Here is a 26,429-nt window from a genome sequence, read left to right as displayed (position 1 = left end):
AGTCGCGGGGCCAGGGCCCCAGCCACGGTCAGTCCCTGCGACCTGCTGAGGATCCGGGCAGCTCTTGTTTTAGGCCCCTGCTGCTATATCTGGGCGGGATTCCTGGCTTTGGGGCCAACTGTTACTCGCTCCAAACCCCCTTAGCACCGACCAGCCTGGTGCACTGAGGAGCCGGGCGGCCAGACCCTTCCACGCTGGGCATTTGCCGCAGGGCCTGGCAGGCAGCCCCGGTGCTCTGTCTACACGGTGGCTCTGCCGAGGCTGCTCTCAGTTTGTCCTGAGCAGCATGGGATGAGGCGGGAGGCAGAATTCCCTTGTGCTTAAAGCCCAGAACAAGGCGTCAAAAGAGCCGGGTGGTGCTGGCAGCCTGGCCGCTGTGGGGCCTTGCAGAAGGTCCTGCCCTTCTCCTGCCTCAGTTTCCCAGTCTGTACATTGGGCAGGATGCTGACCCTAGCTGGAGGGGGGGCGCTGCTGGTGTGAATGGGTTAACGTCTGCATTGGGTGCTGACGGGCGGGGGCCAGAGGGCAGCTTTGGGGCGGGGAGTTGGAGGAGGACCCGCCAAACTCACTGTGGCCGGGAGATGCTGGGACACAAGTTTGTTCCACGGTGGCGCACGGAGAACATGTGGGTTTGTTTCCAGTTCTCTGGCCCAGCTGGGAGTCAGGCCCTGGTATTCACCCTGCTTGTGCACATCCATGGGCGTTCGGCCAATGCATCCATATCCCCCTGGGCGGTTTTAGCATCCCTCCCCACCCCAGCTGAGCTCTGTGCTTAGGGTGACCAGACAGCAAATGTGAAAAATCGGAACGGGGGTGAGGGGTAATAGGAGCCTATATACGAAAAAGACCCAAAAATCAGGACTGTCCCAATAAAATCGGAACATCTGGTCACCCTATCTGTGCTCTGCCGGACCCTTCCAGCTGTGGACCCTGCATTTATCTGCACCTTGTCCAATCCCGCCACAGGGGGGCATATGTCAGCAGTTGGGCCTGCAATGCCATGTGCCCGTGCGGCCGGGGCGAGGCTGCCTGGCTCCCCGGGGCTGTGGTGGCGGTTTGTGGCGCACCATCTAGTTTGCAGCCGGTGACTCTCTGGGCATTTCCTTTGTGTTCCCCTCCACAAAGAGCCTGGCTGAAGCCACGCAGTGCAGCGCTCCTGGGGCCCCGCCGTGCCACTGGGGGTCGGTTTCAGGGGGGGAGTCCTGCCTGCAAATCCCCCGCCCCCAACATCCCGCCCCCCCCCCCCCAGTTCTGGCTTGTCCTAGAAGGGTCCATGCGAGTCAGCCAGTCTGACCTCCAGGCCAGGGAGTCTCCCCCAGCCGTTCCTGCTCCCAGCTCATTCGTGGTGGACCCTCCCGCCCCCCAGCGCTCCTGCTTCAATTTAAGCCCTTGGGAAGAAGCCCCCGTGGAAATCAAGCAGTCTCTCCCTGTGCTGGCAGCTAAGCCAGAGCACTGAGCACTGCACGGAGGAGAGATTTCCCCACTGCTGGGGTGGGCGGCAGTTCCTGGCAGTGCCAGCGATGGGGCACTTTGGACGCCGGCTGAGTGAAGGTTTAGTGAGGACTGTGCCGATCAGCTGTGGTGTGTGATATGGGAGTGGGGCGAGGAAGGGCTGAGGCGGTGGAATGGCATTTAAGTTCTGACCATTGGGTGGTCAGAATAGACCTCGATCCTTTTATGGATCTTGTATCGATCAGAAACAAATTCCCATAATAACAAACGCTAATTGTTACAGCGATGCGAGGGGCACCTTAGCTAAGTGACTTAGGATGTGTTCCAAAGGCCTGGATCTTCAAAGCTATGTCTACACCAGTGGTTCTCAGCCAGGGGTACATGTACCCCAGGGGGTACGCAGAGGTCTTCCGGGGGTACATCAGCTCATCTAGATATTTGCCTAGTTTTACAACAGGCTACATAAAAAGCCCTAGCAAAGTCAGTACCAACTAAAATTTCATACAGACAATGACTTGTTTAGACTGCTCTGTGTATTATACCCTGAAATGCAAGTACAATATTTATATTCCAATGGATTTATCTTACAGTTACATGGTAAAAAGGAGAACGTCAGCAATTTGTCAGTCACAGTGAGCTGTGACACGGCTGTATTTTTAGGGCTGATTTTGTAAGCAAGTCGTTTTTAAGTGAGGTGAAACCTGGCGGTCCGTGAGACAGATCAGCCGCCTGAAAGGGGGACAGTCGTCAGAGGTTTTGAAAATGTTTCTCTTGCTTCGTCTCCCAGATGTGCAAGTCACGAGAAATTCTCCCCTCCCTCGGATCCCTGTGCCAGGCTCTCTTGGTCAGTAGTTTTCCGTCCCCCTCGGCTCTACCAGGCCCTGGAGAGTGGAATGGACCCAGCATGGGAGCTCGGCCCAGCCAGCCAGCCCAGACCCCTTCCCGGCAGGACTATGCTTCTAATTCAGCAGCCCCAGTGGCTTGATTCCATCTCAGGGACTGGAGTTAGTGGAGGAAAGACGGGGCCTTTCTGGGTCTCAGGGCTTGTGTGGGACAGCCGGGAATTAGGCTGCGGCCTGCGGGGAGCGGCATGGCTTACTGGGCCGGCAGGCCCGTGAGATGGCTAAGGCGGCGATTGCAGGATTTAGATTGTTTCGATCAGAGCAAGGTCCCAAGGGCAAAAACCCCGCAGGTCTCCCGTTCTCCGGGTCTCGTCTTCCTTCCCCCTTCGCCGCCCCCGGCCGTGTGTGGGACTCACGCGACGTCCAGCCACTCTTTGCAGGGAGCGGGGCGGGGAGCCATTTTTGTAACCACGCGACGTCCCCTGACTCGGGGGGCGGGGGAAACGCGTCGGGAAATCACGAGTCAGTAACTAGAGTCGCTCTTGAAGGCAAAGCTCCCTGGGGCGGGGTGGAATCCAGCCCTGGGAACAGCCTTCAGTGGCTTCCACCCAGCGATCTCAAAGCCCAGGAAAGGTTGTGTCATGGCCCCCCTATTTTACAGCTGGGGAAACTGAGGCACGGAGAGGGGAACACTCAGGAATAGGACCCAGGCATGCTGAGCCCCTCTGGCCCACCCCAGTGGGGAAACGGCTGAGCGCCGCGGCTGGGGACAGATGCCGGGAGCTTCGCATGGGTCGCTGCGGAGATGGTGACATCAAGCAGCAGGAGAGCGGGTGATAATGATGAAATAAGGCCCCTTGATGGCCAAAGGGAGCTGGGGCTGTAAATCAGGCCCCGCGGCTCTCAGCTCCTGCCGCTGTGGGGGAGGGGGGGGAGGGGGGGAGGGCCATTGCCCCTCGCTAACGACCCTGCCGCAGCCTGGCTGTAGGGACTGCGGCTGCTGTAGGAGGCTGAATTTAGGGCTGGAGCGGCCGGGTGCTGGGAGCTCAGGGGTGGGGGAGGAGCTGGGATGGGGGCCTGGTTCTCAGTGACACCCAGGCTCCCTAGGGTGCTCTAGCAGCATCAAGGGCCCTTAAAGAAAGGGGAAAACAGTCCCCTGGGAATCCCTCCCACCCCCCCGTGCACAAGGGGCCTCCCAGCAGGGGTGAACCTGGCAGAAGGGCCCTGCAGCCCCCCCCCCAAATCCCTGGCAGAGGGGGTGGATCGGGGCCATGGCTGCAGCGCACTGCACTGTGGGTATTCTCTGCCCCCCAGGGGCCATGAGGAGCAGAGTGAGAGTTAGAGCAGCCTAGAGGCTGCTCCGAGTGACCCCAGGGGCCTGGCAGGGCCCAGAATACGTGGCGCCCAAAAGTGGGTCAAGCCCCAGTTTCCTGCTCTACCTGCTCCTTGATCTTTGTAAATGTGAGTTGGAGGAGCCCAGGGCTGGGGTAGCAGGGGGCTGCGGGTCGGGATCGAGGGGCACTGGCAGAGCTTGGCACCTGCCCCGTTATGCCTGGCTCTAGCCGGTGCTCTCAGCCGCTCCCTGCGTTCCACGGATGTAGCGTGCGTAAAGTAACACCGTGTGTCAGCCTGTGGGCCTGACCCGGAGCCCTGGGGTGGGGTTCACGAGGGGGATACAGCGTTGCCCCCAGGCCAATCTGCCCATCCCCTAGACTGCCCTTCCTCTGGCGCCCCCTTAACAGGCACGTGTGTTCAGCCCCCGCCCTCTCGGCAGGAACAGGAGAACAGGGCCTGTGCCATCGGGAAGGGGTCCCGGCAGAGCGATGGGGACTGACATCACCCCTCTGGGGGCAGTGGCGATTGCTGGTCCATGCCCCTTCGATTCGTGGGGGGCTGGCGTGGGGTGCAGACAGGCAGGAGGAATAGTCTGTAGCCCTCGTGCTGATGTGATGGTGCCCTGGCTGGGGTCTGCCTGTCTGTGCATGCGCCACTAGAATCAGCACTGCTCCCCTGTGTGTCATTGTCTCTGTAATGCTAAGAGCTGATGGGGATTCTCCTTCAGCTCAGGCGTGGACTTTTGGAGCTGGGGATGGGAGCCCAGCCCACGCTGCAGGCGAGATGTGCGGCTGGATTTGCTGCAGCGTGCCAGCTGCTGTTTGCCTGCGCTGCACGGCTGGCTGGTTGCTGGGCTGCCAGGCCCCCGGGTGCGGTGCAGGGAAGCGGATTGCTGGCACGTGGGCTGACGGGTCGCGGGGGATGGGATTGACGGGGGTTCAGTGCCAGCAATAGGTGCTCTGGAGAGCAAACCCCTCTTTTCATCCTCGTAACACTGAGCCCCTGATCCAGGACCCAGCTACGGCTGGGGGACAGGGGGGTCTGAGCCAACCTGACCTTGTTACCGGCTGCTCAGTGATCGGTGCCCACATGCAATGAGTTTGGGGGGGTCTCAGCCGCAATCGGATTCCCCAGACTAGGGAAAGTGACACACCATGGAGTGTGGGGGGGCCCTCCAGCATAGGGGATGAGCCCCATGGACAGAGGAGGAGGGAGGGGAGCTCTCCCTCCTTGTGGATACCCCGAGGCGCGTGGCACTGTTTTCCGTCCCCTCGACACGCTGAAGGGGGAGCTGTGCAGGCCACTGGCTGCTCTGTTTGGGGACCCCAGGGGGCTGGGTTTGACCCCGAATCAGCCCAAGAGCATAAAGCGCCGCAGGCAAGACGTGTTTCACCATCCGTCCCCCGCCCTGACGCCCATCCATCACCGTCCTGGCTGGGGCCGGTGGGCTTAAAGGGACCCTGCCCCTAGGGATCCATCACATTGTCCCATCTCGGTCACTCTCTGGGCATCCCCCCTTCCCCTTCATCACTGGTGCAAGGGGTCCCGATCCTGCCAGGTGCGCCCGGGCCTGATCCGCCGTCGCCTAGCAGGGTCGCCGCGAGGCGGGGACCTGATCGCGTGAGGGGTGGGGTGAGGTCCTGGGGGATCTGGCAGGTTGGCCCAGGGGTATGGGTCTGGTTTTGATGGGGATTGGTCCTGCTTTGAGCAGGGGGTTGGACTAGATGACCTCCTGGGATTCTATGAGTCTGTGATGGGGGTTTGTGCTGGGGTCTCTACCTGCAGGCAGGATGCAGCTTGTGGGATCGGGGCCGGAGCTGGTGAAATGCCCCGTGGACTGTGCGGGGGGGGGGTGTCTGTATAGGGGGGGCAGTCTGTGCTCTGAGCCCAGTCGGACACTTGGCCATTAATTTCAACGGGAACAGGATCAGGACCTTAAAATACATTGGAAACTTATCTCCTTCCCCCCCCAAATCAACCCTCTTTCCTCCCTTCCCCCCTGACACCCCTAGAAATTGCCATGGGGGGGCCCACCCCCACCCCCACCCCTAGAGGTCACTAGGGTCAATAGTGGTCAATAAGTTTGCCTCCTACCTCAGTTGTCTCCAGCTGGTTCCCACGGGGGCCAGGCCCTGCAGCTGAGCCCCTCTGCGGATTGGGCCCCACGGGGGTCCCCAGAAACAGCCGCCCCTAAAATTCAAGGCCATTTTGGTCCTGAACATGAGTGGGAAGTTGGGGTGGGGGGGGTCAAGGAGGTGCAGTAATAAAAGCAGCCTCCAGGGGGCTCCTGGAATTTGCTTTAGGGGATTGAGTGGAGGGGCCTGCGTGGGGAGTCCAAGGCTGGAGCAGCTGGGGGGCTGCAGATCGGGGTTGAGGGGCTTTGGCAGAGCTGTAGGGGTCAGGGTTGAGGAGTGTCGTTAGCCCTGCAGGGCAGGGGGCGGGGGGGAGCTGGACTAGCAGGGTGTTCTATGGGCCAGGACCGCAGCGTTGGCTAAACCGAGCTGGGGAAATTTACGTAGCATCTGGCGTCAGCTGGGGCTCTTCGGCTCTGGCTTGCATGAGCAGCCCAGGTCTGATCCCCGGCTGTCCCACGGGAGCCACTTTGGGGTTAATGGGAAGCGTGTCTGCTCCGGCCCTGCCGCCACGCGCCATGGGTTGGCTGGTGCGTCCAGCCGCGTGTTTGGACTCAGGAGATCCGGGCTCCAGGCCTGGCTCTGACACTGCTCCCTGCGTGACCTTGGGCCGATTGTCCGCAGAGCGCGGCCTGAAAATCCCGCTGTACTCGTCCCAGCCGGGGAGCACTTCACTGTGTCTGAGCAGCATCTACCAGTGCAGGGCCCTGATCTCGACTCCAGGATACCCCACAATCTGGCCTGAAGGGAGCTGAGCCCTGGGAAATCAAGCCCTGATCATGGGCGCTGAGAGCACCTGTCTATCTGGCCTGTAATCGTGGTGTGCCTCGGTTTCCCCATCTATAAAGTGGGGCTAATGATCCTTCCCTGCCTCCAGATACATTCATTTTGCCCCTTTAATGACAATCCCTGGCTCTTTGCAAAGGAAGTCAGGGTCATCATCACCACTGTACAGGTGGGGAAACTGAGGCACAGAGGCAGGAAGTGACTTGCCCAAGGTCACCCAGGAGCAGAGTTGGGAACAAACTGAAGTCTCTCGAGTCACAGTCGTGTGCACTATTCAATAGGCCACGCTGCCCCATTGCCCCCAGGGGCTGCCATGAAAGCAGGGGGGCTGCGTAGGCCACTAGACAGGACGCGCCCCAGAGTGAGGGCTCGGCGGCTCTTTGCAGCGGTGACTCCGGGATGGGGCCGCCCGGCGCAGGAGTCCCTGAGATGTCGGCTTTCGCCGTGCACCCACGGCTCTGTCGACAGCCTCTCTTCCTGGCTGCCTCCCTCAGGCTCTCTGCCAACGCCGCCCCACGGCCCTGGCATGGGCTGCCCAGTGAGCGACAGCCCCATTGCCCCTGGGGATAATGGCAAGGGGGGGACAGAGCTTCGGAGTGGGGGGTGGGGAAGAGGGATGAGACCCTCCAGCCGGCGGAACAGCCCCCCCCTTGTTCTGAGCAGAAACTTGCTTTAAGAAGTTGTTTGCTCCCCTCGGAATTTGACAGCCCCACAAACCCCCCGTCTCCCTTCCCATCGCCCCGGGCCTCCTTGGCCAGGCGCTAAAACCTCCCCCTTCCCCACTCTCTCAGCCCCGGTGCCCCCTCAGGACAGGGCAGGATTGGAGTCGGCTGACGCTCATCCCGGTGGGGGGAGAGAGCCTGGCTTTGCGGGGCAGGAGAAAGGCCCTGGGGGACTGACAGGCCCCGCGCTTGGCTGTGTCTCCCCTGCAGGATCATCGAGAACCAGAAGGACGTGACGAGCTTGACTCAGGCCGACACCAAGTCCCTGCGGGAGCTGAAGAACCTGTGAGTAGCGCCAGCCTTGCACGTGCTTGGGGGTGGGTGGGATGGGGGGGCATGCAAGGGGTGTATGGGGGGGGCAAAGCCCCCCATTATCAAGGACAGGGCTGGAGGTACACGGAGCTCCCCATGAAATCTCCACTGCCTCTCACCCTCTCCAAACCCCACTTCAGCTGAGGGGGCCCCTGGGATGGGCCTTGGGGCAGGGATATGGGGACTTAAGGTAGCTTTAACTCTCCCCTTTGCACTTTCCAGACTTTGGTGTCACTTAGAGCAACCTGAAGGCTGCTCTAATCCGTGCTGGGCTGCCTGGGGGAATCAGAGAACCAGGCAGGGGAAGCCCGGCGGGGGAGCGTTCACACCCACACCGGAATGGTGCAGACAAGGCATTGCGGGGGCGTGGGGGGTGGGAGTTGGGCTGCGGCTCAGAAGAAAAGCTGCTGGGCCAAGTTCAGCCCTGGCATAACCCCGCGGGCGCGAGGGTTGCCGTGACCTCGGCCCTCAGCACCTGGAAATTCGCGACGTCTCTTTGCTCTTCCCTTCCAGCACCATCGCCGCCTCCGGGCTGCAGTACATCGCCGCCGACGCTTTCCGCGCCAACCCCAAGCTGACCCATTTGTGAGTAGCGCCCCCTGCAGGGCCCCCGTCGCGTCGCTCCGTGCCAGTGCTTCCCCGTGGGGCCTGCCTTTTCCCCAGTGAAGGGGGACCCTGTCTTTTCAGGGCAAAGGGCAACCCGTAGCTGTATTGAGATGGGTCCCTGCTGCGCCAGGCGCTGTACATACGCACCGTGAGAGACAGTCCCCACACTGAAGTGCTTGCGGTCGAAAGAGACAAAAGGTGGGAGGGGAAACTGAGGCACAAAGAAGGGATGTGACTTGCCCAAGGTCACCCAGCAGACCAGTGGTGGGACTAGAACTCAGGTCTCCTAAATCTTGGATTGGGCCCTCCCGAATGGGCCAGGCTGCCACGTTAGCCAGCTCCCGGCTTCACCAGCTAATACACGTCTGTCTATCTATCCATCCATCCATCCATCCATCCATCCATCAGTTTCAGGCACGGTCTAACTCCTCCCCCTGCTGGGTGGCTTTGTTCCCCCTGCCTAGAGGCCAGGGGGATTGATCGGGCACAGCTGTCTCTCCGACTGAAATCGACGTGAGCAGCCGAACTCGATCCCCTGGCAGCTGGGGCACAGGGACGGGGGGAGCGGAGCCCTGAGGAGGGGGGTGACCTGGGCCGCAGAGCCTTGCTGCTGAGTGAGAAATCATTGATCTGAGCAGGAGGGAGGCCTGTTCCCAGCTCACCCCATGGGGAAGCCGCGCTGCCCCCGAGCGACTGCGTTGGGGTGGGAGTCCCTGTCCCTCGTCCATGTGCATGCAGCAAACCCCCCGCCCGCCCCCATTCCCAGGACAGGCATCACTCCTCAAACCCCCCCCCCATCCCTTCCCACCTCCCCCGGGAAGGCGTCCCCTCCCCTCCCTCCGGGTGCTTACAGCTGTTTTGATCCTCCCCTTGGATTGAAGGGTTTGGATCAATAGCACGACACTGGGGCAGAGCAGAGGTGTCGGCCGCAGTGCGGGGGGGCTCCCCCGGATCCCAAGGTGGGGGTTAACTTGGCGGGGAGGACAGACACGTTCTCTCCCCAACGCTTGATGGAGGGGCCCGGATTCACCCCTCTCCGCCCACAAGGCCCTGCTTTGGGGGACAGCCAATGCTTTGCTCCCATAATGCACCTCTCCGGTGCCCCCAGCTCCGAACGGCAGCACTTTCCGCTCCCTGGTGAAAGTGATTGTGCCCAGTACAGAGGCCTGGGGTGACCAAGGCATTTAGGCGCTTAGGAACGCAGAGGGGCAACTTGGGGGGGGATTTACAAAGTGCCTAAGTGAGTTAGACACCTTCTTCAAACGGCTTTTTGGCGTGATAGCCACAAAAGGCACCACAACAATTAGGCAGCCGGTGAGCTGGTGCTGCTCACGGCCCGTCATGGTGCCCTGCCTTGTCGGCTTCTTTCCTTGTGCTCTGTCTCTCCCCACCACCTTCTCTCGTCTCTTATCAACTCTTTGAATCAGGGACCCTGTCTTCACTGCGTGTCTGTACAGCGTCTTGCGCCACGGGGCCCTGCTCCAGGACTGGGGCTCTCCAGCGCTCCCACAGGCCCTGCCCCGAAGAGCTGCGGGGGGGGGGGGGGTCACCAGAGGTGATCATTTGGAGCAGTTGGGCTCAGAGAGAAAGGGTGCGGACCTGCATTCGGTCCCTTTCTCTGCCTCTAACTCCCCGGGTGACCTTGGCCAAGGTCACTTAGTGCCTCTGGGCCTCAGTTTCCCTCCTGCCCTTGGGGGGATAAATACCATAGCAATTGTGCGAAGCGCAGCCACTGTGGTTACAATGCCCTGGCGGTGCCGGATAGATGGGTAGGGCTGAGCGCCCGGAGGTTGTGGAATTGTCTCCGCCGAGGGCGGGGGGGATATTTCTAACCGGGCTGGGGGAAGGGAATAGCCCAGTCAGGGTGGACGGGGTCTTTCCAACCACCCGTGAGCTGCCGTAAGCTCAGTGGGAGCTGGAGGACGCTCTCCACCAGGCAGGCTTAGGCCAGTTCAGTGCAGCCTGAGGAGGAACACGGCTTTCTCCGTGTCGCAGCAGGGAGACCTGGCCCCCCAGCTCAGTGGGGGTCTCTCTTCCTGCCAGCAGGAACCTCTCCTCCAACTACCTGCAGTTGATCTCCTGGCAGACGTTCCACCCCCTGGCCCTGCAGGAACTGTAAGTAAACCCGGACGGGGGCCTTTCCCCAAACCATCGCCTGCCAGGGAAACACTCAGAGCCTGGTGCCCCAGGGTCACTGCACCGGAGTCACTCCGGATTGACACCAGCTGGAGCATCGAGCCCCTTCCCAAAGGTGGGGGGCCATTGTCGTGGGTGGGCCAACCCCAGAACTGGTGTACGCAGGTGCCACTTGCTAACAACTGCTCTGGATCCGTTCTTCCTTCCCAAGCCTAGGGACAGGGCGATCTGGGTGTGGCTGTGAGTTAGTGACTGCGCCGGGACTCTGTCCAACACTGAGTCCACAGACCGGTTTCTGTTTCAATCCGGGGGTGCTGCGCTCTTCTGAACCTGCTCCAGAACTCTTCTAGGACCCTCTTTCCAGTTCAGTTCTAGACTCGTGTTCTAGGAGCAGGTTTCCATGCCTGTTCTAGAGCTCGACTAGAAACCCTTTCCTAATTCAGTCCTAGCCTGCTGTTCCAGAAGCCCATTTCCAGATCGGTTCTAGACCTCTTCTAGGACCCTCTTTCCAGTTCAGTTCTAGGCTCGTGTTCTAGGAGCCGGTTTCCAGATCTGCTCTAGAAGGCCATGACCGTGCGGGTTCTATGTTAGGTGAAGTGAACTCTCTTGCCCCTCAAACTGTTCCACTCGCTCTAGACCAGGGGTTCTCTTCCTGGGTTTGACAGCCCCGCGTTGGCCCATTTGGCTGAATGTTTTGAGGGTCCCTGTCCCCTGCTGACTCTGCCTGTTCTGGAGCCAAATGAGCTCAGTTCCCATTGTACCCTCTCGATCCCAGACTGCCTGGACGTGGAGTCCAGGGATGGGGTCGGCTCAGGGGTGAGAGCTTTGTCGCCTCACCAAGATCCAGCGGGACCCAAATTTTCCCCAGCTCTGACACAGAGCCCTTAGCATCCCCCTCCCTTGTTCCACCTGACCTGCCTCCCATCCCTCTCCCCCGCCCAGGGTCCTCGTGGGGAACCCCTTCCTGTGCTCCTGTGGGATCCGCTGGCTGCAGCTGTGGCAGGGGAGCGGCCGGGCCGACTTGGGGAACCAGTCCCTGAGCTGCTGGCAGGAGAGAGAGGAAATCCCCCTGGAGGACCTACACATCAAGGACTGCGGTAGGTCTCTGCCGGGGGAAGTGGAGCAGGGTGGGGCTGGGCGTGTGAGCGGGGCAGGCTGCCGTGCAGGGGAACACGCAGCCTCTTGTGCACTGGCTGCGCCCCATGCGCACCCCATGGGGACTTGGGGTCCGCTGTGCCTCACGCCGATTCTGCACCTTGTTTGCACCAGGGTAAATCTGGAGACAACAGGGCGATACTGGGGCACAGGTGTATGTAGGGGGGCAGCAGCGCGTTTCGGTGGGGCAGTACTGGGGGGCACAGCGGGGCATTCCCATGGGGCGGTATGGGGGGGAAAGGGGAGTGTTCCCATAGGGTAGTACTGGGGGAGGCAGCAGGCAGAATCCATGTGGGTTTGGTGTTGGCTTGGATGTGTGACAGGGAGAGCAGAGAAAGAGGAAGCCAAAGGACAGCAGCGGAGGGCCTGGCTTAGGATCCCCCCCCGTCCAGGCTCCTGGCGTGGCTGAGACGCCTGGCGCTGTCTCCTCATGATGCCCAGAGAGCAGAGGCACGGGCATCGCGGCCAGGATGTGTCTCAGCCTGTCCCCTGTGTGGTGCCAGCTGACTCCGGCCGAGGACCCGGCCTGCTCTCCCTTCTTGCCCGGCTAGCTAGCTGCTGATGGCGCTTCCCCTCCCCACCCGGGGCCCTGATCTCGTCAGGGGTCCCAGAAGTGAGGGGAAATCAAGCGACCTGCTGGGGTCATGGAGAGCGAGTCGAGTTTCTGCAGGGGCAGGCCCCAGGGTCCCCTCTGGAGCCCAGTGTGGTGCTTTGGGGTTCGTTAATTCAAGGCACCCCATGAGCACAGCGCTGGCCGAACCCGCAGGGCTCTGTCCCAGCAGACACCAGGCTCAGTGACCCCCGGGCTGGATTCTCCAAGGGTCTGGCCTGGGGGTCAGAGCAGAGCCAATGTCCTGTTCTCCTCCCCTCTCTTTGGCAGACCCGCCATCGATCTGGATCGAGTACCAGGACGTGCTGGTGCAGCAGGGCGAGAGCGTGAACCTAACGTGCCACTTCACGGGCAAGCCGCGGGCACACGGGCACTGGATCGTACCCGACGTGGGACCCGAGCCCACCGTCATCACCAAGGCAAAGACAATACGGTCGCTATGGTTTGGGGCTCAGAGGGACAGCGGCCAGCCCCGGGTCCCTGCTGGGGCTGGTTGAAAACTCTGTCCACGGCCCAGGGAAAATTGTGATTGATTTTTTTTCATCTAAAATTTCCGATTTTAGGGGAGAAAATTTTAAAAAAGAAAAAAAAACCTCCACATTTTTCAAGGAAGAAAGTTGCACTTAAAAAATATCCACCACTCATGGCCCCAGAGCCCTGGGGCGCCCCATGGAGCCCCTGCGGGAGGCCTGAAGCCGAGCCCCATTTCAATTGAGCTCCCTGTGTTGCAGGACGGAAGCGCTCCTTCACCGCAGCAGGACGGCCCGATGGCTAGAAGCCACGGACCCAGCAAACCAGTGAGGTGTAGTGGCAGGAGCATGGGCTGCAGAGCCTTGCACTGATTGACTTCTAATCTTGGCCCTGCCAGTGACGGACTATATGACTGCTCTGTGCCTCAGTTTCCCTCATGGGGGATTGTTATCCTTTGTTAATGAAGGATTCCTTAGCTGGGGGGTGCCTGCTAAGTACTGTAGGACCTTGGTATTTTGTATGCCAACCACCCCCATCCCCCAAACTGCCTCTCTGCAAATACTGAACAGCAGGGAGCATGCTGAGGTGAGATCCCGTGGTACATTTCTACTTATAAGGGTGCCAAACACTTAATACACTGGGGTCTGACTCCGTGCCTTTGGGTGCTAGCACACCACAAATCACAGTCGCGGTGTCAGGATAGCAGTAGCACGCGGTGACCGAGATCAGGGCCCTGTTGCGCCGGGTGCTGTACGTACATGTTGTGAAGGAGAGCGCCAGTCCTGTAGAGGTTGCAGACTAGACAAGGGGCGGGAGACGAATCAGCGGCACAGAGCGGGGGAGTGATTTGCTCATGGTCACGCAGCAGGCAGTGAACAGACCCCAAGTGTCCTGAGCCCCAGGCCGATTCTCCAACCACTAGACCCTGCTGCCTTGTCTTTTTTATGAGGTAGACCAGGCCACGGGGTGTTTAGTACAAGCGATTGGCCTAAATCCTGCAGAAAGAGGGATATTTGCACCCAGTTCACTTTGCTGCCCTTGCCCTCTGCAGGCTGGGGTCAGAATAACACAGCAGAGTGTCCAAGTCCCTATACTGGTGGCAGCGAGTGGAGATTCTCCCATAGTTCAGGCTTTTCCCTGTTGGGGCATGAGCTTTTGAATGGCCCCTCCGTGCAGGGGGCTACAGATCAGAGTGCGTCACAGTGCTGGTGTCCTAGCAGGCTGAGCTCTCTCTCTCTCTCTGTCCCTGCAGATGTCGGACTCGGAAATCACCCTGCAGATCTTCAACGTTTCCTCCCGCTTTAACCGAAAAGACGTCACCTGCTGGGCGGAGAACGAGGCAGGCCCCAGCGAGGAAGCTGTGCAGCTGAATGTCACTTGTAAGCGGCATGCGGATCTGGCTGGGCAGCTGGAGGCAGGGTTTACGAGAGCGAGGATGGCCCGGTGGCGAGGGAGACCTGGGTTCGAGTCTGTACTCTGCCACAGACTCCCGGAGCGACCTTGGGCAAGTCACTTAGGGTCTGTCTGCACTGCAGCCGGTGGAGACGTACCTGAGGTCGTTTGGATCTAGCTAGCTCCAGGAACACTGGCTATGACGCTGCCGTAGCTTCCCAGCTATTGTTGTTCGATGTGGCTAAATCAAAGCTTCGTCCGCGCGGGCTGCCATCACCCCTTCGTCGCTCTGTGCCTCAGTTTCCCATGGTTGACATGGAGCTGATAGCTCTGCCTCGCAGGGGTGCTGTGAGGAAAGTACAACCCAGATTGGGGCAGGGCTCAGATGTGACCATAACGGTTGAACCTAAGAGCGAGACGTTTGCTCTGTTCTCGGCTGAGAAGCCAGTTTTCCCGGCAGCCAGGTCAGTTTCTGGGGCTCCATCCCGAGAGCAATGGGGCCAGGGGGACTCAGACCCAGCAGCTCTTTCCTTCCACGCCACCGCACGAGGCACACGTAGATTGCAAGGCGGAGGCTGTAAACTCCGGCTGAGGTCTTCAGCATCGTCTACGGGATCGGGATGCGTCTAAATCCCTTAGGCGGCGTTGAAAATCTCAGAGAACGAGAGAGAGTGTGTGTGTTTGTGTGTGCGTGCGCACTACACTTTTGTGGTTACCCACAGTGGCTGTAAGAGATCGGGGGCAGGAGAGGGCTCCTTTAGCTTAAGTGCTAGTGGTTTGTGCTTTGGAGCTACAGGTCACAGGTTCTAATCCTGCGTGGTAGGGAGGCCAGCTGGTTGCTCCCTGCAGAGGCTTTGCGTCTGGCTCGTGTGAGCTGCCCAGCCCAGGCAGGTGGGCTTGTGCTAGCGAGGCTCGGGCTAGTGCACAGAAATTAGCAGGTTGGCTGTTCTCGCCCCGGCTCAGGGGGGCTTGGGAGCCCGAGATGGAATATCCATGCTGCTAGCCGGAGCCCCTCTAGCACCAATCTGGGAGGGTCGTTCCCAGCTCCCCTTTAGGAAACCGTAACCCCGGCGGGCATGCGGGTGGCTTAGTGACTGTGCCCGCTGCCTTCGGGCCCTGGGTCCGAAGCCCGCCGTTGGTCCCTGGGGCAACGCGCCGGCCTGAACCCCTGTTTGTCTTCTCTCCCTGCAGTCCCCGCCGTGATCCTGGACCTGCAGGAAGCCATTCCCCAGCACTACTGGTGCATCCCCTTCTCGGTGGACGGCAACCCGCCTCCGGCCCTCCGGTGGCTGTTCAACGGCTCCGCCCTGGTGGAAGGGCAGTACATCCGCACCAAGATCGTGGAGTACGAACACAACTCCACCGTGGCGCACGGCTGCCTGCAGCTCAACCGGCCCACGCACGTCAACAACGGGAACTACACCCTGCTGGCCCGCAACCTGCTGGGCGCTGATGCCCGCACCGTCCCGGGACGCTTCATGGACAACCCCTTCAGCTTCAACCCCGAGGAGCCAATTGTTGGTATGGCTCCCCTCCCCCACCCCGGGTCCTAATAACCCTGCTGGGCTGGGAACAGAGCCTTCCCCACCACGGGACCCACCCTCGGGCGAGCACTGAGGATGGGGAGGAATTGCTTAGGGTGGGTAGAGGTGCCTCAGTTTCCCCTCCCACCCATTTCAGACCGTGTCTGTGCCGTGGCCGGCACGACGGGGCCTTGATCTCCTCCACGCTCTAGCAATGCCCCTAATAATAATACTCGATTACGGGGTTGCCCTAATAATAATACTCGATTACGGGGTTGCTCTTGCCCTCCACACGGCTCCATAAAAGATCTTGAAGGTTATTCGTCGAGATGGGTCGAGACTGAAGCTAGAGGGGCCAAATCTGGCCCATCCCTGGAGCAGCCAATTGCACCGGTGCCACGTGGGTGTGAAATGCCCCCGCTCCACCCGGCACTCGCTTCGCACCAACGAGTCCGTGTTTAGTCTCCTGCTCACACCGGTTTTGCACCAGAGTCGCTCCATTGGGCATCACTCTGGATTTACACCAGAGTGGAAGGACATTCAGGCCCTGGGTTTGGGCTGAGCAAAAAGTCAGCGGAGGGGTACTCTGATCTGGATTGGATCCAGGCTGCGGGGCTGCCGGCGCTGGGTGTGGCCCACTTAGGGCAGAGGGTGGGGTGGCCAGGGCAGGGGTCCAGGGAGCTGGTGCTGATGCTGTACAGAGAGTAATGATGCTTTTCCTCCCCGTTTGCCCGCGGCTGCAGTGTCGCTGCCTCCGGTGGGTGAGTATTTCCTAGGTGGTGGCTGCTTCTCTTTGTCCCCCTGCTTGAACTTTGCGAGGCTCCTGAGTGGCTCCGTCTACCCTGGGTGGTGGGAGCATGCTGAACCCTGCACACCCCGCAGGACTGCATCCCACCCGCCTGCTCCAGACCCTTCCCCTTGCCCCGTTACCAACCCCTCCTTCGGGAGGAGAAGCCGGAGGATCTGTGGTGTGAGAGGCTGAATTCATGCAACCAGGGCCTTGGGTAGCTTGTCCTCCATGCCAGGGCTGCCTTCCGGTGAAACTGACAGGATCTTCAGGGCATAACCTGGGGGGTCTTACCTGGATGCACCTGGGAGGTTCTGCAGCAGCCAGGTGCACTGAGGGGTGTGTGGCTAGGGCACTGGTTGGCCCTGTGATCTGGCTCCGTGGGTCAAGTGGAAGCAGGAATCTTGCAGAGCATCCTCCAGCGTTGCACAGGAGAGAGGATGGGTCTTTGGGGGGTTCTGTGGGACCCATACCCCGTATCCCTGCCCCCAAAAGGGGTGCTTAACAGCAGAACCCCCAAATTTTGCTACTAGCCCCACTCCAAACCCAGACTCATCACTGATCCCCCAAAATAAAAACCCTGGAAACTTTGAGATCCAGCCCTGAATTCTGCAGCTTGCTTCTGTCTCTGAGCTAACGCTGCTGCCTTTCTCCCTGCTGCAGGCAAGGGGAACAGCACGCTGGATGGGCCGGTGGAAACGTCAGAGGAGCACACGTTTGGGGTGAGCCCTGGGAAAGTGGATTTGGGGGACGGGGGCGGGACAGAGGTCACCAAGAATATTCCTGCCTTTGTTGCCGCATGAGGATGGGGCACACATAACTGTAGGGTCTATTGCACCTTTCTGGAAGGAGCTCACTGCACTTGGCAAACATGAACCAATACAGCCCCCTATGAGGTGGGTCAGTATCTTTGCCCCCACTTCACAGGTGGGGAAACTGAGGCACAGAGAGACGAAGTGACTTATAGCAGGTTAGGGATCTTGACTCCTAGCCCTCTGCTCGCACCACTAGATCCCACTCCCTTCCCCGAGCTCGGAGCAGAACCCAGGAGTCCTGACGCCCGGGCCTGCGCTGTGACCTCTACATAACGTTGGCTCTCCCTGTCGTTTCATGTTGTGATGTTAGTGCATTTTCCCCCACTTAAAAGGGAGGCAGCATTTCTAGTGCTTAGAGCAGTGGGGGCTGGGAGCCAGGACTCCTGGGTTCTCTTCTGACCTTGGCTATCAATACCCTGGATGAGCTTGGGCAAGTCACTTCCCCTCTCTGTGCCTCAGTTTCCCACTCTGAGAAATGGGTCTTGTGACATTGACTCACCTTCCAGGTGGCTTGCGAGGCTTAGTTAATAATATCAAGGGCTCTGAGGCCCTCATGTGGCAGCTGCTGGGCAGGGCAGAGGACTTCAGTGGGTTATACCACATGGCATGTTCTCCGCCCTGCTGGTGGCCATAATGATTTTGCGTCAGAGAAGAGCCTTGACCAAAGCCCTGGATCCAACCTCCCCCGAGGTTGATGGGGGGGCCCCCATAAATGGCAGCTGGGCCTTTACCTCTGCAATGGGCCAGTTCGTGCCCCGGGATCCCAGCCCTCGGGCACCAGGAGTCTGGGTCCGAAGTCAAGCCCGGATCGCCCTCCGGCCCTGTGGACTGAGCTGCGTCTCCTCCCTCTCTCCAGGTCTCCGTGGCGGTGGCGCTGGCTGTCTTCGCGTGCCTCTTCCTCTCCATCATGCTGATCGTGCTCAACAAATGCGGGCGGCATTCCAAGTTCGGCATTAACCGTAAGTCCCCGTCGCCGCTGCAACCCCCTCCTCCTGGCTCACCGACGCTGTGAACGTCGGCGCTGGCAGCACAGGCCTTTGCCGCTTGAGCTGAAGGAGTAACTCCGCTAAGTGGTAGCAGTAGTAGGCTGTTATCCCCGAAGTGGATCGGCCACAGGGCCCTTACTGAGCTTGTTACCACACCAGGCACAGGGCTGTGTGGTGCGTGTTGGATTCTCAGACCAAATGCGGGTTCCTGCACTATACGCTAGGCGAGCTGAGATCCCTTCCCATGGGCCCCTCTATGCAGCTCAGGCCCCACAGCATGGATTTGGTCCTGCTCGTCTTAGTGTGAGTCAGGCCAGGTCCTCAACTGGGGTAGTCGAGAGCAAACCCAGGGGATCCCCGTCTACACTAGGTGTTTCAACAGCCGAGGCTGCTCTAACCTATGCCCAGAACAGTGCTGGGAGCTTTGCCTTCCCCTGTCGCTCCCTGGACCAGGGCCGGGATAAATTCCCCTGCAGGGCTAAAGCGGGGTCAGAGGCTGCCACGGAGTGACCCTCACTCACTTTGCAGAGGGCTCCCCAAAGGTAGGCTCGGGGGACCCAAGGAGAGGCTGGCTGGGAGGTTTTCACCTTCCCCTGGGCTGGAGCCAGGAGGGCCCCCCCACCTGCGATTCCAGGGCTCCCGAGCATTGACGGGCATCTGCTTTCAGCAGCTCAGGAGGAGCGGGATTTTAGCACCCCAGTGCCCGGCCCTCCCCACCCCTGTCTGTGCCCCGTTGGGCTTGGAGCCATCAGATCTCCCGGCCCCACTGCTGGATCTTTGATGAAGATGCCTGGGGTGTGTGTGTGTGTGGGGGGGCATCAGGGACAGCCCCCTCGGTAATTACTGCAAAGCTACGGGCTCTGCTCACTGCTCCCCGCTGTCGGCCCCCCCAGCGGTGGCAGTGGTGGTGGTGGTGGGGGGCTGCTGGAGCCTGACATCTCTCCCCCGTCCCATGCAGGGGCGGCCGTGCTGGCCCAGGATGACGACCTGGCCATGTCCTTGCACTTCATGAACCTGGGCAGCAGCCCCCAGTCCTCAGCCGAGAGCAAGCTGGAGGGGCTGAAAACCAACTTCATTGAGAACCCGCAGTACTTCTGCGACACGTGTAAGGGCCCTGGGGGGGGGGGGGCGCAGGGCGGGTCCGGAGGGGCAGGTGGGTTCCGGGGTGGGTTAAGGGGGGGCTCCCAGAGGGTTAAGGAGGGGCAGGGCAGGTCCCAGAGGTGGAGGGGCTGGAATGGACGTGGGTACACAGGGGTGTAAGTGGGTGCAGTGACACGGGGACTTACTGGCACTCCCTGCCCCATGCGTGGGGCCCATCTGGGTTCTTAGCAGGGGAAAGGTGCACCCACGGCAACGCACGTCCATCCCTGGTTGACCATGGGTCGGGGTGTTGACGGGGAGTCCTGGACAGGCTGTGGGGGAGCAAAAGCAAAGGAAAGGGGCAAGGGGTTCTCATCTGCTCCCTCCCACCTGGATCCCTTGGCCCCTCCCACCTGGACCTCCTTCTTGGCCCCTCCAGAATCCCTCACTCCTCTCCCCGGAAGAGCCCCAGGCCCCACCCCACCTTTCATGCAGCCAGATCCCTCTGGCTTCTCTCCTCCTTCTCCTGACTGGAGCCCCCGGTTCCCCCTTTCTCCAAATTCAGCCCCCACCCCAGCCTGCCCTGTCTCCCTGGCCCTCTTCCCATCCAGATCCCCGCCCCTGAGAGACAACCGCTCCCCGCCTAGCTCCGCACCTCCCCTCCGGGGTGCGTGGGGGTGACGCCGGGTGCTTTGCTCAGTCCTTGTTCCTTGCAGGCGTCCATCACATCAAGCGCAGGGACATCGTGCTGAAGTGGGAGCTGGGGGAAGGGGCCTTTGGGAAGGTCTTCCTGGCCGAGTGCTACAATCTCAACCCCGAGCAGGAGAAGATGCTTGTGGCTGTCAAGGTAACCCCGTCTCCTTCTCCATGGGAAGCCTCCACTGGGGTGGGGGGATCTCAAAACCCGCCTGGGAGCTTCGCGGCTGTCAATGTGCTGCAAGTGGCAGCCACTCGCAACAGGCAGGGTGGGACTGGAACCCAGATCCACCTGAGCTATGGGAGAATCCCCATTTGCTGTCAGCAGTATAGGTCATATGACACACTTTTGAGGAGTTCTGATTCCATCCAGTAGGGGGCACTGGTGAGTGTATAGCCGCACGCCAATGTATTGAATGGGGGCCCAGTCTAGATCCCTTTGGAGATCAGATCCAAGCTTGCCCCTATGGTTCTAGCTCTGGGTGAGACCCAAACGGCCCGGGTTCTTTCCCAGCTGTGCTGGGGACACAGTCCCACATGAACGGCGACTGGCCTGCTCAATCCTCCTGGCAGTTAGCGGGGACGGAGCCAGAGGCAGCTTTGGGAGGGCTGCAGTACCGCAGCACAGGGCCCCGTTATGTCAGGCGCTGCACGGACACTAAGGGAGAGAAAGTCCCTGCCCCGCTGAGATCAGGGCCCTGTTGTGCCAGGCACTGCGCAGACGCCAGGGGAGAGAAAGTCCCTGCCCTGAATCGTTATCAGTCTAACTGGGTGGGTTTGTTCCCTGTGTCACACATGGGGACTGGGGCCCAGAAAGATGAAATGACTTGCCCAGCGTGAGCAGAAGCAGGAAGCTCAGCCACTGCCATGCCCCTGGGGACTGCAGCCCCGGTGCTCACCCTGCCCTCTCTGGGCCCGTCTCCCTCCCCGCAGGCCCTGAAGGAGGCGACGGAGAGCGCCCGGCTGGATTTCCAGCGGGAAGCGGAGCTGCTGACGGTGCTGCAGCACGAGCACATCGTCCGGTTCTATGGGGTGTGCACGGATGGCGAGTCCCTCGTCATGGTCTTCGAGTACATGAAGCACGGAGACCTCAACCGATTTCTCAGGTGGGGCCTGGCCGGCAGCCAGCATGGGGCAGGGGATGGGATGGGGTGGGGTGGCTCTGTGCTGCTTCGGCCCCCAGCATAGATTAGAGCAGCCAGCGGGGCTGCTCTAACTTACCTCTGGCCTGAGGTACCATCCAGCAGCCCAAAATAGCCAGAGTACGGTGTCCTTCAGCTGCCCCCCAGCACACCCCTCCTCGCCCTTGGCCCCCCTCTGGCACGGCCCCTGCATGCAGGGTGGCGCCCCAAAAGGCCATTGTGCCAGCCCCACACGCGGTGAACAAGGTGCCCCGTGGCGCTCCAACGCCAGAGGGAGGCAGAGGAACAAAGGGTCAGTTGTGAGAGGTGGTTTTCACCCAGGATTCAGGAATTGCTGGGGTGGCACCAGGGGGGCGACCCAGGCTGCGAGGGGGAAGGAGCTTGCGCCCAGGCTGGGGAGAGAAGCAGGGGTGAGGGTGGAGCTGGCTGATGGAGCGCGGAGAGACGTGGCCCGCCGGGTCGGCTGAGATGCAGATGGGGGATAAATGGGGCCTGAAATGAGACGGTGGGTCTGAAGATGCAGGAGGGTGGATGAAGCTGTGGGGGGAGCCGGGATGTGGGGCAGCCGTGGAGAATGGGGGTGGCAAGGTGACGGGAGGCAGAAGCCAGGGAGGGGTGGGGAGCGGAGGCCATGGCAAACGCAGACTGGCCCCCTCTGCGATGCCCTCCTGGGCCAGCTCTGCCTCTTTTGCAGCATGAAGGAACCGCTGATAAATGCGAGGGTCCTTCTCCCAACCGGCTGCAGTGTGGCAGGGCCCCTGCCCAGGCGCTAGGGCTCACTGAAGCATTTTCAGGGGTTGGGGGGGCAGCTGTTGCCATGGGATGGAAGGAGGGGTGCCATCCAGAGGACTGGGGTGAGGGGTGGTCCCGGAGACAGCCCTGGGGAGAATGGGGGGGCCCCCGCAGAGATAAGAGTGGGGTGGGTGGCAGCTAAATAACACCCCTGCTGCAATCCCCTCGCTAGGCCTGGTCGCCGGGGGTGACACAGGCCAAAGTGGAGGGACAGCCCTGACAGCCCGCCATGGGGTGGGGGACACATGCCCCACCCGCCCTTTAAATAATACACTGTCACCCCCCCCCACACACACACACATGCACACACACACGCCAGCTCCCAGTTAGGGGGCTGTTTGGTGACCCCCAGCTGGGAGCCTCAGGGGCGACAGGGCCATCCAGGGGCCAAGGTGCCAACTATGGCATCACAACACATGCACGTCAGCCTGCACCACACATGCACTCGACCCTTAGTGACACGCCGAGCGCCACACCGACACTAGCACACACTTCTCCAGGCTTCCCCCCAGCCCTGCCCGGCCGTGACTCGGGATTATTCGCCCCGTTATGGCGATCCCTGCCTTGGATTCCCCCCCCACCCCCCCACTGCTCCATTACCACGGCAGCTCAGACAGCCGGCCCTGCTAATGCGGCCTCCTTGCAATATTGATTAGATTAGCTGTCTGAGAGGCTGAAATAGAGGGAGATTGGCCATCAGCTGAAATAAGCAGAGACTTTTCGATTGGCCCCCGAGGTATTGGCACTAGACGGGGCGCTGCCAGCGGCATCGCTTAGTGTCCATGGGATGAGCTCTGAGACCTGCCTTTGATGATTATTGTTATGGGACTTGGCATTAATGGTTTTACTTCCCCGGAGCCGCGCGGGCCTGTCCCCGGCCTCCTCGCCCAGGCTGTCATTAGCACTTGGCATCAAACGGGCCCCGTGCGTGCGGGCACCTGGCTGGGTGAGGGGGAAAGCATCCCCCCGTCCGCCGGCCGGGTCTGCACCTCAAACCCCAGCCCCACAGGCTTTGGGGGGGGCAGGGAGTTGGGCTAGCCCCACATCCTCACCCCCCCCCGCCCAAACACCTCCCCCCATAACCCTCTCCCCTTTACACACACTCGCATGGAGATATTCATAGAAACGCCAATGCGCACATCAACACACACACACACCCTCAAGCGTACACACTCTCACACCTGCCCTCGGGAAGGAATTTTCCCCCCAGGTCATATTGGCAGGACTCTTGGGGGGCAGAGGGGGGTTCCCCTTCCTCTGCTGCGTAGGGCGTGGATCGCCTGATGGGATCACCTGGGCATGTCCCTCCTAGTCAGTTGCCTGCTGGTGCCTGGGCCTCGGGCATTGGTGGCACCTCGGTCTGGCCGCACCCAGGCCGGCTTGCACTTTTGCCGCAGCCTAGAGCGATCCGGAGTCAGAGTCTGAAGTATCGGGTCAGTTCGGGTCCGCTCTGAGCCCGGCCTCACTGCAGCCCGCCCTTGCCCTGCTCAGGTCCCACGGGCCAGATGCCAAGATCCTGGATAATGGGAACGGCCAGTCGTTTGGGCAGCTGACCCTGAGCCAGATGTTGCAGATCGCCACCCAGATCGCCTCGGGCATGGTCTACCTGGCCTCGCTCCACTTCGTCCACCGCGACCTGGCCACGCGCAACTGCCTGGTGGGCCGCAGCCTGGTGGTGAAGATCGGGGACTTCGGCATGTCCCGGGACATCTACAGCACGGACTACTACCGGGTGAGTTCCCTGGGTCGGGAGGGGCGGGGAAACGGCCTGATTCTGCTGCCACGCCTGCCCAGGGCCCGATCCATAGCCTGACGGAGTCAATCAGGGCCTTTCCAGCGGCACCAGCGTGGGCACAGCAGGAGCAGATGCTACTGGCCTGGGCCGGCGCGGTGCTCTCAGACAGCTTGGCTCATGCTGTGTCTGTCCCTCCCTTGACTAGGGTGGCCATGTCCCTGGTCTCCAAATGCCTACCCCCGTTGTAACCTCCCAGCACCTCCTCTGCCCACCCTCCTCAGCGCCTGTCTCCCTTCCGATTAGGCCCCATCAGGTTTGGGGTGAAGGCTCAGGCCTCAACACTGGGGAGAAAACGCAAGTTGCCTCATAACTCACTGTCAACATCCGTGTCTCATCCCTCCACTGACACTTATAACAGCCTACTGCTGCTGCCAGCTAGTGGAGCTCAGGGCTGGTCCATATAGAGGATAACAGCCTACAATTACTGCCAGCTAATGGAGTTCAGTGGCTGGTCTGTATAGATGACAGCCTAATGCTGCCAGCTAATGGAATTCAGTGATTGGGCCATATAAAGGATAATAGCCTACTACTGCTGCCAGCTATCAGAGTTACTCTGGTAGAAATCTATGCTTTGGAGGTCCTGTGTTTGAACCCCGTTAGGGATCCCATCAGCCAATTCTTTGCCCCCCGTTTCCCAAGCACCCCTCTGCCCAGGTCCGTGAGGCTGCATTCAGTGCCAGTGGAGGAATTGCTCCTCCTATGTAGAGACAATGCTTCCCTCGAAGACCCCAGCCCACTCTTCCCCCATTGCTCGAAAGCGCAGCGTCAGTCGCTGGCTGCCCCGGGGTAGCCAATGCACTGGAAGAGTGACACTTCTCGGAGCAAACGCATCGCAAGCCACATGGCCGGCCGGCCGGAGGGCTCTGCTGGCTACGGAGACCCATCCATCTCCATCTCCTCGAGAGCTCTGCTGGGATCGGCCTCTGTGACAGGCAGGGGGCTCTGAGGGGCCTCTTCCAATTTTCCCTTTTAGCTCCTGCCCCACCTCAGCCCCCTATGCATATTTAATGGGGCCTGCGATGGAAAAGGGAGCGCAGAGCACTTAGCAAGTGGAAAGGCAGCGCTGCCAGGAGCGGGGAGGGGCCCCCGACGGGCTGTTGTGAAAGGGTTAAATAAAGGGGGGAGAGAGAGAGAGATGGTATGAAATGAGCCCGTTTCTGGGCCCAATTCTGTTCTGCCGGTGTAAATCAGGAGTGACTCTGGGCTCACGCTGGTGTGAGCAAATGGAGAATCCAGCCCCGCCCCTTTCATCTCTCTTCTCTCTCTTTTTTTCATTCCATTCTGCTCCTTCCCTCTGTCTTTCTTCCTTCTTGGTTTTTTCTTTTCTTTCTTCTCCCACTTTTTCCTTCTTTTATATTCTTCCTTCTCTTTCTTTCCTCTTTTTCATTTTTCTCTCATCTTTTCTCTCCTGACTTTTTCTTTTCTTTTTAATTTTCTCTCAAACCTTTTTCTTTCTCATCTCATTGTCTCTCATCTTTCTTTGGCTTTTTCAAATTACTTCCTTCCTTCTCTTTCTTTTCTCATTTTTTTTCTTTCTTTCTTGCAATATTTTGACTCCGCCCTCCTCCCCACCCATCTGGCTAACCCATCCTTGCCTGGTCTCTCTGGCAGGTGGGCGGACGCACCATGCTGCCCATCCGCTGGATGCCCCCGGAGAGCATCCTCTACAGGAAGTTCACCGCCGAAAGTGACATCTGGAGCTTTGGGGTGGTTCTCTGGGAGATCTTCACCTACGGGAAGCAGCCCTGGTACCAGCTGTCCAACACTGAGGTGAAGAGTGGCTCGGCGAGCGTGGGGTGGGTGGCAGCGCCGGGATTGGGGTCGGGGAGAACGGTTGGGTTAGTTCCAGGGAGCAGGGTCTTTGAGCTGCTGGTTCTCTAATGGTCAAGAAGTCAGCTAGGGGGAAAGGAGATGGGCTAAAAAATAAGGGGGGACCCCATTTAGGATCCCCTCCCCCATGGCTTAAAGCAGATGCTTGTAGCATGCTGTCCCTCGTGTGGCCGTGCAGTCTAGAGGTTACAGCCGGGAACTGGGAGTTGTGACTCCTGGGTTCTGTCGACAGCTCTGGGAGGAGGCGGAACAGGAGTCAGGACGCCTGGGTTCCATTGTGCGGTCTGGGGGCCCGAGGAAGGGACTGGGACTCAGGACTCCAGGGTCCTCTCCCCAGCTCTTCCACTAGCTCGTGTGTTCTCAGCTTCTGTCCCCTGCGTCCATCGGGGCTAAGAACACTCGCCGGGTGGGGATCAGTTTGCAGGATCTTCACACGACGAGATGCCAGGGATGGGCAAAACACCCTCCGCCTCTAACAGGGCCCAGCCGGTCTCGCTCTCTGGGATGGCCAGGGCTGAGGAGGGAGGGGCCAGCCTGGCTCTAGGGCTCATGGGGGTGGAAGATATTTCAGTTCTCCAAAGCATGAAAGATCTGATTCAATTTGCCGGCCTGGGGTGAAACCTGACCTGCCCCTAACAAACTCACTGCGTGACCTAAGAGCTTCCTTGCCCATCCCTTGGTCTAATGTTTCCCAGAGCAGACGGGGAGTCCCCCGGAGCAGATTGATGGCTCTTTCCCTCCCTTCTGCTGAGCCCAGGGGAATTCTGGGGAGCGGGAGCCCAGTGTCTCTTGGTTTCATGTCGATGACCCCCTCCCATGGCCCCCAGATCAGAACAGCTAAGGGCCGGTTGGAATTGGGCAGGGAGGGGGTCATTACCAATTTATAGATGGGGAAACCGAGGCACAGAGCGGCGAAGTGACAAGGGACTCAGCAGCAGAGCTGGGAAAGGACCCGGGAGTCCTGACTCCCCTTCCTGTGTCTTACCCCCAGCACCGTCCCATGCCCCCAGCTGGAAGGGTGTAGCTAAGCTC

At 60.3% G+C, this 26,429-nt stretch overlaps 1 protein-coding gene across 1 annotated transcript in view; it reads left to right on the top strand.

Annotated features, from left to right (window-relative positions):
- The window catches only part of NTRK1 (neurotrophic receptor tyrosine kinase 1), a 28,996-nt gene that overhangs the window by 2,279 nt on the left and 288 nt on the right, over positions 1-26,429 (top strand). Inside the window, exons 2-16 of the mRNA XM_065420077.1 lie at positions 7,480-7,554; positions 8,095-8,166; positions 10,234-10,302; positions 11,266-11,420; positions 12,359-12,507; positions 13,812-13,938; positions 15,143-15,472; positions 16,218-16,235; positions 16,925-16,983; positions 17,933-18,035; positions 19,021-19,167; positions 19,859-19,989; positions 20,772-20,944; positions 23,264-23,504; positions 25,179-25,337. Coding sequence (XP_065276149.1) covers positions 7,480-7,554; positions 8,095-8,166; positions 10,234-10,302; positions 11,266-11,420; positions 12,359-12,507; positions 13,812-13,938; positions 15,143-15,472; positions 16,218-16,235; positions 16,925-16,983; positions 17,933-18,035; positions 19,021-19,167; positions 19,859-19,989; positions 20,772-20,944; positions 23,264-23,504; positions 25,179-25,337 — 2,008 coding nt within the window. The remainder of the gene's footprint in view (positions 1-7,479; positions 7,555-8,094; positions 8,167-10,233; positions 10,303-11,265; positions 11,421-12,358; positions 12,508-13,811; positions 13,939-15,142; positions 15,473-16,217; positions 16,236-16,924; positions 16,984-17,932; positions 18,036-19,020; positions 19,168-19,858; positions 19,990-20,771; positions 20,945-23,263; positions 23,505-25,178; positions 25,338-26,429) is intronic.

The sequence above is a fragment of the Emys orbicularis genome, chromosome 20, assembly GCF_028017835.1.
Source record: "Emys orbicularis isolate rEmyOrb1 chromosome 20, rEmyOrb1.hap1, whole genome shotgun sequence".
In the NCBI taxonomy this organism is placed as follows: Eukaryota; Metazoa; Chordata; order Testudines; family Emydidae; genus Emys; species Emys orbicularis.
This window is presented reverse-complemented; position numbering and strand designations above follow the sequence as displayed.